Source organism: Triticum dicoccoides, chromosome 6B, assembly GCF_002162155.2.
Source record: "Triticum dicoccoides isolate Atlit2015 ecotype Zavitan chromosome 6B, WEW_v2.0, whole genome shotgun sequence".
Lineage (NCBI taxonomy): Eukaryota > Viridiplantae > Streptophyta > Magnoliopsida > Poales > Poaceae > Triticum > Triticum dicoccoides.
The window spans coordinates 717,146,159-717,159,693 of NC_041391.1; the positions used below are offsets into that span (position 1 = coordinate 717,146,159).

The 13,535-nt window shown below is 46.2% G+C and overlaps 2 protein-coding genes across 2 annotated transcripts; one reads left to right on the forward strand and one right to left on the reverse strand.

The window, feature by feature from the left end:
- Positions 1-932: 932 nt before the first annotated feature.
- On the forward strand, positions 933-3,425 carry LOC119322659 (G-type lectin S-receptor-like serine/threonine-protein kinase SD2-5). Its single transcript, XM_037596148.1, has one exon. The coding sequence runs from the start codon at positions 933-935 to the stop codon at positions 3,423-3,425; it is 2,493 nt and encodes an 830-aa protein (XP_037452045.1).
- A 1,494-nt stretch (positions 3,426-4,919) lies between these two features.
- On the reverse strand, positions 4,920-8,435 carry LOC119326291 (disease resistance protein RGA5-like). The gene is made up of 3 exons (XM_037599970.1): positions 7,573-8,435; positions 5,185-7,195; positions 4,920-5,083 (listed from the first exon to the last, which is right to left on the reverse strand). The coding sequence occupies exons 1-2, from the start codon at positions 8,433-8,435 to the stop codon at positions 5,239-5,241; spliced, it is 2,820 nt and encodes a 939-aa protein (XP_037455867.1). The 3' UTR covers positions 4,920-5,083; positions 5,185-5,238.
- Positions 8,436-13,535: the final 5,100 nt, after the last annotated feature.

Consider the following 13,535-nt stretch of genomic DNA (forward strand, 5'->3'; position numbering starts at 1 on the left):
CGACCGAGTATATTTAGGAGTCGAGTCGGACGTGGAGGATAAACTTTACTCTTCTAACCATTATAAGGGATGGGTTAGGTGCAGTTTAGAGGAGAAAAGGTGGAATTTTATTTCCCTAAAGTTTTGTAGGGATCAGTTAGAGATACGTAAGTGCATAGTCACACATAAATGGCTGGAAGGGAGTTCAGAGATACCCACGGCTGAGCCATGTGAAGTTTCTTGTGGTACAGACTTGTCAAGCAAGGTGATACTCCCTCCGTTTCAAAATAGATGACTCAACTTTGTACTAACTTTATACTATAAGTCTTTCTAGAGATTTCAAATGAACTATCGCATACGGATGTATATAGACATATTTTAGAGTGCAGATTCACTCATTTTGCTCCGTATGTGGTCACTTGTTAAAATATGTAGAAAGACAAATATTTAGGAACGGAGGGAGTACTAAATATTTGTGTTGAATGCAGCACATTATGTGCTTCCATGTCTTTTTTTTTTTTGCTTTTTCTTTTCTTTTTTGCAACGATGTGCTTCCATGTCTAAGGGGAGATTGGTAGTTCTGACTTTCAAGCAAGGAGATATACTAAATAAATTTTTTTAATGCAGCACATCATGCTTACATGTCTAACAGGATCGGTAGTTCGAACTTGTCAAAGTCAAACAAGGGGAGATCGGTAGACCACATGCGCAGCCGCGCGTTGGACGGAGCCAGACTATCCCACCTCCAAAAATCCCAGAGCTACTCCAAGTCCGGCCATCTCTCCTGCACCTGCAATCACGTCTTCGCCGTCGGCTGTCAGGTGCGATGACGGTGTCATCTTGTTTCTACTCTGCAAGCTCGGCTCGAGTTTCTTGCTGCGGCTTCATCCTCGTCCTCGTGCTAACCGGTTCTTCTTAATCGAATGCAGTTTCCGTTGAAGCGCGTACGTACCATGGGTCCTGCCGTTCTCTTCTTCCTCGTGCTTGCGGCTGCGGCACCGCTGCTCTCCGCGGTGAAGGCCTTGGACTATCATTCCATGGCCAAACGCTCTACGATTTGGATCAACAGCGACGATTTCTTTGACAACCGCAACTACAGCCGCAACATCCTAAGCATAGCACAACTCCAAGCTCACTCCGACTTCGAACTCTACGTTGCCGCAGGGTTCTATTGTGTCTCGTCCATGTTCCCGTGCGACAAGTTCGTCTTTGCGATATCAATTGGCGATTTCACCAACACAATGGTCGGCATTTACAATCGGCAGATCGTCTGGTTCGCCAACAGGGCCCGCCCTGTCAGGGAGAATGCCACCCTTGAGTTCACCGCAGATGGAAACTTGGTCCTTCGTGATGCTGATGGTACCCACGTCTGGTCAACCAACATCTCAGGGCGAGGTGTAGATGGCATGAAGATCACCGAGACCGGCAATCTGTTCTTGTTTGATCAGAAGAATTCAACAGTGTGGCAATCATTTGATTATCCTACTGACACAATACTCGCTGGGCAGTCACTTGTGGAAGGTACGAGGCTCACTACAAATACATCTGCAACAAATATGTATATCACTGTACAACAAGATGGGTTGTTTGCTTATGCTGAATCCACACCACCACAACTCTACTTTCAGTACAACATGCAGATTCCAATAGCCAAGATAGGAAATTATCCAACAAAGGCTACATTAATGAACGGAAGCCTTAGCTTCATTTTTGGACAAGAGTTTTTGAATGAAAGTATCACATTACCAGTGGCTCAATCCACACTACACTACATGAGATTAGATTCAGATGGACACCTTAGACTGTATGAATGGTCAAGATCTGCTGAGAGCTGGACAATGGTCTATGATATACTAGGGTCCATGGGGATGGATGCTTGTGATTACCCAACAGTTTGCGGGGAGTATGGCGTATGCAGAGGGGGGCAATGCGCATGTCCACTTGAGAAAAATTCAAGCTCAAGCTACTTCAAGCTCGTGGATGAACACAAGCCACACCTTGGTTGCACACCATTAACTCCTGTCTCTTGTCAGGAAATACAACACCATCAGCTCTTGACCATTCCCAACATTTATTACAATGATCAAAACTACACAAACTTTCATGCAGTAACGTACAACGAAACAACCATGGATGCCTGTAAGGAAACCTGCTTGAAGAATTGCTCCTGCATGGCCGTTTTGTGCACAGGTCTAAAGTGTGTGTGGGTGACGAAGATCTTCTCCTTGCATTCAATACAACCTCAAAATGCTGGTTACAACTCCTCTGCTTATCTCAAGGTGCAACTTAGCCCCTCCAACGGAAACAGAGAGAAGGCACATCTTAGCCCCTCTAATGAAAACAAAAAGAAGGTGATTTTCGGTGCTACACTCGGAGTTGTTACTACTCTTGTGTTGCTGGTTATTGTTGTTGTTATTTATCTACGAAGGAGGAGAAAGTATGAAGAGAAAGATGTAGAATTTGATTTTGATCAATTGCCTGGAATGCCAACGAGATTTTCTTTCGAAATGTTGAGAGAATGCACTGAAGGGTTCAGTAGGAAGCTCGGAGAAGGTGGGTTCGGATCGGTTTTTGAAGGCAAATTAGGTGAAGTCAGAGTTGCAGTAAAACGTTTGGAAGGTTCGACACAAGGAAAGAAAGAATTCTTGGCTGAGGTCAAGACCATTGGCACCATTGAACACATCAATCTTGTCAAGTTGATTGGCTTTTGTGCAGAGAAGTCTGAGCGGCTTCTGGTATATGAATATGTGTCAAGAGGGTCGCTTGATAGGTGGATCTATTACGAACATGAAAATAACCCCCTTGAATGGTGCACCCGGCGTAGGATCATTCTAGATATTGCCAAGGGCCTATGCTATCTTCATGAGGACTGTAGGCGGAAAATTGCCCATTTGGACATCAAACCACAGAATATTCTCTTGGATGACAACTTCAATGCCAAAGTGGCTGATTTCGGACTTTGTAAGTTAATAAATAGGGATCAAAGCAAGGTAGTGACCGTGATGAGAGGAACACCTGGATATTTGGCACCTGAATGGTTGACATCGCCGATCACCGAAAAAGTCGATGTCTACAGCTTTGGAGTTGTTATAATGGAAATAATAAGTGGAAGAAAAAACATCGACGACTCTCAGCCCGAGGACAGTGTCCATCTCATAAATCTATTGCGAGAAAAAGAACAAACCAATCAGTTGATTGATTTGATCGACAAGCACAGTGATGAAATGGTCTCACACGAGGAGGAAATAATTCGAATGATGAAGCTTGCCGTGTGGTGCTTACAAAGTGATTGCGCCCGAAGGCCTTCCATGTCAACTGTGATCAAGGTATTGGAAGGCGCAGAGCGCATAGAAACTTTTGATGCAAATTCAATCATGTTTGTTCAAGATAACCCATCCACATACTCAGCCCCATCCCGAGCATCCATCTTATCTGGCCCAAGGTGAAGGCTAATGGGCAGAAGGAATTTAGCCTGTATATTTCTGCTTTCTATCATGTGCTATTTGTACTTTGGAAGTGTGTTTGGAATGGCATTCAAGACTCAAGAGAGAGTAGTATTTCTGACTTTTAAAGCTGAAGATACCTGGTGATGGTTTTCTGGATGTACTCTGTAAGTTGCACCTCACAATTTATTGATATGCAGTTAAGGCATATCTGGTTGTTTAAATAGTTATTCGGCACAAGCTTCATCATTGTTTAATTTGTAAGGTAGTGAAAATACAATGTTCAGATCGATTCACAGGAGAGCAGATCAACACTGCCCAGAAAATAACTACACTAGTACGTTTGGTTGTCAGTGAAGTATTTCATATCTTCATAGCTGAAAAGCCACTACTGCCATTTACTGTATTCTCTTCATGTCCTATGTAAGCTGCAACTCGTAACTGTTTTCCAAGCTACTGAAGAATACACTCCGTGGGCTCCCATCCGTTGGATCTGATAGCTTCATTGTGATTCCAAATCGGCAATATTTTGTAGATTCTGAAACGAGACTCTCATGCGAGAATCCAGGATACTGAGCAGAGGTGGTGGCCTCCGTGGGGAGGCAGAACCTGGCGAAGCGGCGGCTCTGTGGAGGCTAAGCGGCAGCCCGGACGGCAGTGGGCTGTCGGACTGTTGGAGCTTATAGGGGTATGCTCGATTCATTTTGTGTTTCGGGCACACGCGTCAGATATTATCGGACAGTTTCACCCGTCCTCGATCGGTAGTTTGCCTGGCTCGACCGGACCAGGTCGATCCGGTTCATCGGTCCGTCCATTCTTTGAGCCAAACCAGCTGCTAGCTAGGTCTCGTCAGCCTCCTCCCTCGGTATGTTATCCTCCCTAACCTCGCTTTGTTCGAGTCGTCAAGGCACGCGAGCAAGCAACCGAATCCGAGCCCTCGTTTCCTCTCTGGATGAGAAATCATCGGGTGGAGGTTCGACGACGGGCGCGTGTGGACGGACACGTGCAGGATGGTGGAGTTGTCTGGCGCTATGGTGGCGTCGACGTCAGGCCAGGCAAGGTCAATGCTTCAGTTCCTGCTCTGGAGATGGATCGGTGGAAGATGGCGGCGGCAGCCTCTGAGAGTGCTCCAGACCGGTGTGTGACCTAGTCCTGGGAAATCCGGCTTTAGATGCTAAGCTTTGGTGTGATGTTTGTTTGGTATTAGGCTCGGATAGTTGGCACACCTTCATCAACGAAATAGGAGTAGCAACAAGTGTTGTCCGGATGGTGGCTTTAGGCTTACTAATATATTACTCTGTCTGGTCTTTGTGAATAATTAATAAAATGGCTGCATGCATCGTTCAGATGCAGAGGCCGAGGGTATATCCTCCTTTTCAAAAAAAAAAGAAACAAAAAACCTGCACATAATTGTAGCAACAAGAAACCTCATAAACATCATAACAGCAGTACAACACAGCACGATCTCACACGTACAAGAACTGAATAAAACGCATAGTATGTGGCTCACACAAAAAGAGAAAAGTGGTAACAAAATATATGTGAGTATAGCAACTTATTTAGAAAGTAAACTCTTGAACTTGATAACCAGATGAGACCAGCGACCCTCCTCCTGGTTCTTGACTTGTTTAACCAGACGAGAGCAACAACTCTAGCTAGTTCTGGAAACATTGAGTAGACATACAACTTTAACATATGAGACAATGCAATTAACAATAGACATAATCTTGAGAATTAGCGAGTGGAATGAAATATTACGTACCTCTTGTGGCAGTGGATCATATATAGGTGGTAACTAGCCACCATGCATCATCAGTTATATACGTTGAAAGAGTAGAGTGGGGCGGTTGGGGTGTGTGCTGGCTGCCTTCTTCATAGCATCCCTTACATCTGTAACAACGCTCTCGTTGATGTTGGTTTTTATGACCACTTCACATCTGATAGTAGTGAGGCATGGGAGGTTTTCCATTTTGAAATCATAACGACGATTCCATTTCCATTCTGAGTTATCCGCGTCAACATAAATCCCGATAGTTTCTAGATTCTGCATGGCTCCGGCTGCAAACTTCGGGTACATCGAATGATGTACATGATGAAACTGCCTCAAGCATCTGAATCCAAGTTCACCACTGATTGTGAGTCTATGCTTAGAAGGCCTTTCAGCTCCTGTTAGTTGCAGAATGAGCAGAGCGGGTAAGCCTCCAAGGATGCGTAGACCTTCTTGTCCGACTTCTTCCACATCAAGGAGTAACTGTTGGAGGTTGCCGAAGGAGCCCATCCATTCTGTAACTTGTGGGACAGTTTCCAGATAAATCTCAAGTTTGTGGAGAGTAGGAGGCAAAGGGCACAAATTTCTCTGTTGTAAGAAGCTTCTCCCATTTGAAATAGTTAGAGAGCGAAGGTTCTGAGTGCCTAGGTTATGAAGAGAAGAGCCAATAGCTTCCTCATGAACTATCTTCAGTGATAGCGAAGGTTCTCGGGTAGCATAACGATCTTCAAAGTCAAGTGCCAGCTTCATCAGATTCTTCAGTAGCCCAAGTTCTTGCAGGAAGTTAGATGTCTGCCAGAAGACGCCAACACATTTCAAAATCTCCAGTGCTTGCATCTTTGCAATTCCATCAGGAAATTTAACAGCTTTGTCAACAAGTAGATGCGTCAATTTCCCAAGATCAACAATAGATGCAGGTAATTCACCTACATGGGTGTCTTCTAGGTTCAGCATCTCTAGGCAACCAAGAAGCCCGATTTGTTCCGGAAGATTACATATTGATGTGTCACTGAGGTTCAGGTACCTCAGCAGAAACAACCTCTCTATATGTAGAAGATGATGGTCTTCCAATTGGTGGTGACCACCAAAGTCCAGAACACGCAAATGACTGAACTCATCCAGACAAGGGATTTCCACGGAATCCCCAAACACAATAAGAGATCGGACATGAGACAACGCCAGACCTGTTGGCATTATCAATTTTCCTTGATCGTCACCTTGTAGAGAGAGCCGACGGACTTTACTTTGTGTCCCAATAGGTAGATTAGGAATACCAACCAAAGTAATAAAGTTATCTTCGGTAGACTTGGAAATGATGAAATCAAGAACTATGTCATGAACTTTACAACTCTTTACCTTGCCATAGTTATTTGTGTCCACGGGTTGGATCAAACTCCTATTGATGAGCTCATTGAAACACCTTTCTCCTAACTCATACACTGTGTATCTTCCTTCTTTACGAATGCATCCTTCAGCGGTCCACCTTCTTATCAGAACCTTCTTCTCAATAATAGAGTCTTCTGGAAATATACTCAAATGTAAGAGACAAGTTTTTAGATCAAGAGGCAAATCAAAGTAACTGAGTGATAATATCTTCATCATCAATTCGACGGAAGCATTCCTTTCAAGTGCGCGACCAATTGAATCTTTAAGTTGAGTCCATCCATACTCTGTTTTTTGTGTGTTATCCAACAAACCAGCTATAGCAATGATCGCTAGAGGTAAGCCAGCACATTTTTCCAAAATCTGCTCAGAAACTTGTTTAAGGTATGAAGGGCAATTTCCTTCGGAGCCGAAGAGTCTTGTGTAAAATAACTGCCTTGAGTGTTCCATATCAAGAGGCCTTATACCATAAATATGGCCCCGGAATGACGATCGGCATGAATTAGCGACATCTTTCATGCGAGTAGTGGTGACTATTATGCCACATCTGGTCATGGGGAATGCGCACTTGATAACATTCCATGTTTCATTCTTCCATATATCGTCTACAACAATAAAATACCTGCACATGGGTTTACGAGCTCAACTTTAATATAAAGTGCATAAAGATTGAAGCTTTTCCTTACTGACAATGTAAAAATAAAAGCTGACATATGTTTAAATGGTATTGTAGACATAACTCATGTGTGTTTGTCCGTGTTAGTCGGGCACATTATGGAAAACAGAAAGATAAGTGATTACGAAAAGTAACAATATAGCCCAGTTACCTTGAGAAGCATGCATGCAACAATCGAAACAAGAGATAGATCGCTATATGATTTCCAAAATATATATTAAATATGAACACACGGAACTAGTTTGATAGCACATTTACTAGTATGATTTCATGTCAAGTAACTTTCGTAATTATGCACGAGTAGAGAAGGATAGAAATTGTACCTTTTGTCTGCTAGGAAATCTCTGATCTTTCTGATGAGTTGTTGTATACTCCCCGCTTTAGTATCACCATATTCTTGACCACTAACTTCACTCAAAATTGTCCTCATGATTTTTTTCATGTCCGGATTTCGCGACACAGATACAAATGCCCCACACTGGAATCGTCCTCTGAGATCTTGATACACTTGGTATGCAAGAGTTGTCTTGCCCATTCCTCCAGATCCAACGATGGAGACCACCTTCGGTGGAGGTGGTTGTTGTTGTTGTCTTTTTCTTTTGCGGGGTTTTGACTGTTGTTGTGTTGACGCACACCCATCCTCTTCTGTCAACAATTTGATTAGCTCAGCCTTGGGTTTATCGATTCCGACGAGCTTTGAGGCATGTTTACTGATAACAAGAGCTCTCGGGTCAACAGTTGCATTTTTGGTGTTGGAGATGACCTGACGAGTCTTGTACCTTCCTCTCGTCTCGCCCAACTGAGCGGCTCGTATCTTCAAATTTTGGAATATCTGATGGTCACGCTTTCTCTTCCCCCCCAACCCCAGCGTATTCATTAACCCCTTCAGCATCTTCTTCATGATGCCATCTGTATCTTGCTCTTGCATGAAGTCGTCGAGGGAGTCCTCTATATCATAGGACAGCTCACACACCGCATTCATCCATACCTTATCTTGCGCGTCCGGATCCTCTTCCTCGGACATCTTGAGGAGAAAGGCGTGCATGAAGGTAAGCTCGTCAGTCAGAGACCAGATGTCGTCGGGATCCCCCTCACAAAGCCTATACTCTTGGGCCAACAGATCGCCCAGCTTCCCGAGGACGGCATCCAAGGCTCCCGTCACTGCACTCACCACAATCCCCTCCATGGTAGTCAATCTAAACCTTGAAAAAGAAATTAATCGAAGTTAGCCACTAAGCCAAAGCAGTCAACAAGCTACAGGGCGATCATGTGCCGACGCAAGCAAACGCTAGGCGGGCATATGACTACCAGGATGGATCGATCCAGCCGTGGAGGATGGCCGGTCGCGAAGCGACTGGGCTGTGCCGGTGGTGAAACCCTGGACCTCCCCGGCGATATATCGAGGAGGACGCTAGCAACTCGGACGCCAGTGACAGGTGCATACACTTGCAGAGAGACGAGGGTGAGAGCGAATTGGGGGATTTCGCAGTGGCACTACGGCGAACGAGAGTAGTGGAGGGGATAGTGCGCGTCTGGCCTAGCTCCCCAATTTATTGTCTTACCGAGACGCGTAAACAAACAGGGGTCGTCGCCTCGCTGGGTCGTCGTCCTCGTCATTCACACCTGGCCGGCTGGCCCCTTCATTTCAGTGAAACAACCCGTACGTTCTCCCACAGTGCCACCGAGATCGACGTCCTTCGCTCCGCGGCACATACGTCGAAAGGGCACTGCAATTTCCGGGGAGTTTCCTTGGACGAACTCGAGGAACATCGATGCCCGAAAACGCGTCCGCCCATGCAAGAAAAAAAAACATAATCTAGATTACTAGCCGGAGCCGAGGTATGGTGATTCCCAATCCCCATCACCGGTCGACTAAGCGGCGAGCTGAGGGGAGGTGGAGGCCATGGCCTCGTCGCCGAAGATTTGAGGGGATGGGTGCCTTAGCCCCTGCAGTCGCGGGAGGGAAAGAGAAACCCTAACCGGGGCCACATTCTTTCTCAACAACAGTACGTGTTTCCTCCAAAATAGTATTTCCTCCGTTCCTAAATATAAGTCTTGTTTAGAGATTTCAATATGGACTACATATAGAGTCAAAAGTGTGAATCTACACTCTAAAATACATCTATATACATCTGTATGTAGCCTGTATTGAAATCTCTAACAAGACTTATATCTAGAAAAAGGGGAGAAGTAAATAAAGATACATTAGTACTAGCATATTTAGAGGAACACCTAGCTAGCTAGTTATTCATTCGGAGTCGTCGTTTGGTTTTATTACCGAAAAAGGCTTTCGCCCCGCTTTATATATAAAGCACCAACCCACAAGCATCCAGTACAACTACACGCTACGCCACCGCAACACACGCACACACCCAGGATGGGATACAAAGGCGCTGAGCGCAGCAACACTACTCCTAGCACTACCGCCTCGAAGATATGAAGCTACATATGACGAACCATGCGCTCCAAGGCGGCATCTTCAGGAAGGAAACGAGGCCGGAGCGCCGCCACCGCCCGATCCAAGGATCAGAGTTTCCCGCGGAGCCGCATGACGGGCAATGAGAGCCGCGACGACGCCTTCAAGAAGGGAACGATCTTCGCCGCCGCTGGTCCGTCCGAAGATAGAGCAGGTTTTCACCTCGGCCAACATTCACCGCCACCGAACGCCACACCCCGGCAACCACGCCGCCCACACGGCCATGATGAGCGAACAGCACCAAGGCGCGGGCTTTGTCCAAGAGCACTGCGCCACCACCACCACCAGGGCCGCCGCCCCAGCATCCAAGACCTCGACACCACCTCACTCGCGAACCGCCGCACCCCAACGAAAGAGACGAGCGGAAAGGTCCCACCTTTCCGCGCCCCTGTGCAACCCCCAGCATCGAGACCCAATAGGTCGGCCAGAACCGGCATCCACCAACCCATCCTGCTACCCCAAGCGCGAGATGAGCTCGGTCTTGCAGCAACAAGAGGGGGACGTGGTCAGTCCTGCAGCATCGTGCGTGAGACGAGCTCGGTCCTGCTGCATCGTGCGCGAGACGAGCTTGGTCCTGGTGCATCGTGCGCCAGACGAGCTCGGTGCTGCGGCATCGGGCGCGAGACGAGCGGTGGATCGCAGCTGGGAAAGGACCAGCCCTTTGATGGGAGTAGCGCCCGGACGACGAGGAGATGGGGTGAAGGACGAGACGGCCCGAACGCAGACAAACCAACGCCGGAGAAGCCGGCCGTTGCGGCGGACAGATCCATCGAGTCACCGTGAAGCCGTCACGACACCGGTAGTTGTTGGGGAACGTAGTAATTTCAAAAAAAAATCCTACGCACACGCAAGATCATGGTGATGGCATAGCAACGAGAGGGGAGAGTGTTCGTCCACGTACCCTCGTAGACCGTAAGCGGAAGTGTTATGACAACGCAGTTGATGTAGTCGTACGTCTTCACGATCCGACCGATCCAAGCACCGAACGTACGGCACCTCCGAGTTCAGCACACGTTCAGCTTGATGACGATCTCCGGCCTCCGATCCAGCCGAGCTCCGGAGATGAGTTCCATCAGCACGACGGCGTGGTGACGATGTTGATGTTCTACCGGCGCAGGGCTTCGCCTAAACTCCGCGACGATATGACCGAGGTGGAATATGGTGGAAGGGGGCACCGCACACGGCTAAGGAACGATCCATAGATCAACTTGTGTGTCTATGGGGTGCCCCCTGCCCCCGTATATAAAGGAGGGAGGGGGGAGGCCAGCCGGCCCTTGTTGGGTGCGCCAGGAGGAGGAGTCCTCCTCCTAGTAGGAGTAGGACTCCTCCTTTCCTACTCCTACTAGGAGGGGAAGGAAGGGGGAGAGGAGGGGAAGGAAAGAGGGGGGGCGCCGCCCCCCCTCCTAGTCCAATTCGGACCAGAGGGAGAGGGGGCGCGCGGCCCCTCCTGGCCGCCCCTCTCTCTTCCCACCAAGGCCCATGTGGCCCATTAACTCTCCGGGGGGGGTTCCGGTAACCCTCCGGCACTCCGGTTTTCTCCGAAATCACCCGGAACACTTCCGGTGTCCGAATATAGTCGTCCAATATATCAATCTTTATGTCTCGACCATTTCGAGACTCCTCGTCATGTCCGTGATCACATCCGGGACTCCGAACAAACTTCGGTACATCAAAACTTATAAACTCATATTAAAACTGTCATCGTAACGTTAAGCGTGCGGACCCTACGGGTTCGAGAACTATGTAGACATGACCTAGAACTATTCTCGGTCAATAACCAATAGCGGAACCTGGATGCTCATATTGGTTCCTACATATTCTACGAAGATCTTTATCGGTCAAACCGCATAACAACATACGTTGTTCCCTTTGTCATCGGTATGTTACTTGCCCGAGATTTGATCGTCGGTATCCAATACCTAGTTCAATCTCGTTACCGGCAAGTCTCTTTACTCGTTCTGTAACACATCATCTTATAACTAACTCATTAGTTACAATGCTTGCAAGGCTTAGGTGATGAGTATTACCGAGAGGGCCCAGAGATACCTCTCCGACAATCGGAGTGACAAAACCTAATCTTGAATTATGCCAACCCAACATGTACCTTCGGAAACACCTGTAGAGCACCTTTATAATCACCCAGTTACGTTGTGACGTTTGGTAGCACACAAAGTGTTCTTCCGGTAAACGTGAGTTGCACAATCTCATAGTTGCAGGAACTTTGTATAAGTCATGAAGAAAGCAATAGCAACATACTAAACGATCAAGTGCTAGGCTAACGGAATGGGTCATGTCAATCACATCATTCTCCTAATGATGTGATCCCATTAATCAAATGACAACACATGTCTATGGTTAGGAAACATAACCATCTTTGATTAATGAGCTAGTCAAGTAGAGGCATACTAGTGACTATATGTTTGTCTATGTATTCACACATGTATCATGTTTCCGGTTAATACAATTCTAGCATGAATAATAAACTTTTATCATGATATGAGGAAATAAATAATAACTTTATTATTGCCTCTAGGGCATATTTCCTTCAGTCTCCCACTTGCACTAGAGTCAATAATCTAGATTACATAGTAAAGATTCTAACACCCATGGAGTCTTGGTGCTGATCATGTTTTGCTCGTGAGAGGGGCTTAGTCAACGGGTCTGCAACATTCAGATCCGTATGTATCTTGCAAATCTCTATGTCTCCCACTTGGACTAGGTCCCGAATGGAATTGAAGCGTCTCTTGATGTGCTTGGTCCTCTTGTGAAATCTGGATTCCTTTGCCAAGGCAATTGCACCAGTATTGTCACAGAAGATCTTCATTGGTCCCGATGCACTAGGTATGACACCTAGATCGGAAATGAACTTCTTCATCCAGACTCCTTCATTTGCTGCTTACGAAGCAGCTATGTACTCCGCTTCACACGTAGATCCCGCTACGACGCTTTGTTTAGAACTGCACCAACTTACAGCTCCACCGTTTAATAAAAACACGTATCCGGTTTGCGATTTAGAATCGTCCGGATCAGTGTCAAAGCTTGCATCGACGTAACCGTTTACGACTAGCTCTTTGTCACCTCCATATACGAGAAACATATCCTTAGTCCTTTTCAGGTATTTCAGGATGTTCTTGACCGCTGTCCAGTGATCCACTCCTGGATTACTTTGGTACCTTCCTGCCAAGCTTATTGCTAAGCATACATCAGGTCTGGTACACAGCATTGCATACATGATAGAGCCTATGGCTGAAGCATAGGGAACATTTTTCATTTTCTCTCTATCTTCTGCTGTGGTCGGGCATTGAGTTTGACTCAACTTCACACCTTGCAGCACAGGCAAGAATCCTTTCTTTGCCTGATCCATTTTGAACTTTTTCAAAATTTTGTCAAGGTATGTGCTTTGTGAAAGTCCTATTAAGCGTCTTGATCTATCTCTATAGATCTTGATGCCCAATATGTAAGCAGCTTCACCGAGGTCTTTCATTGAAAAACTTTTATTCAAGTATCCTTTTATGCTATCCAGAAATTCTATATCATTTCCAATTAATAATATGTCATCTACATATAAAATTAGAAATGCTACAGAGCTCTCATTCACTTTCTTGTAAATACAGGCTTCTCCAAAAGTCTGTATAAAACCATATGCTTTGTTCACACTATCAAAGTGTTTATTCCAACTCCGAGATGCTTGCACCAGTCCATAAATGGAACGCTGGAGCTTGCACACTTTGTCAGCACCTTTTGGATCAACAAAACCTTCCGGCTGCATCATATACAACTCTTCTTCTAGAAATCCATTCAAGAATGCAG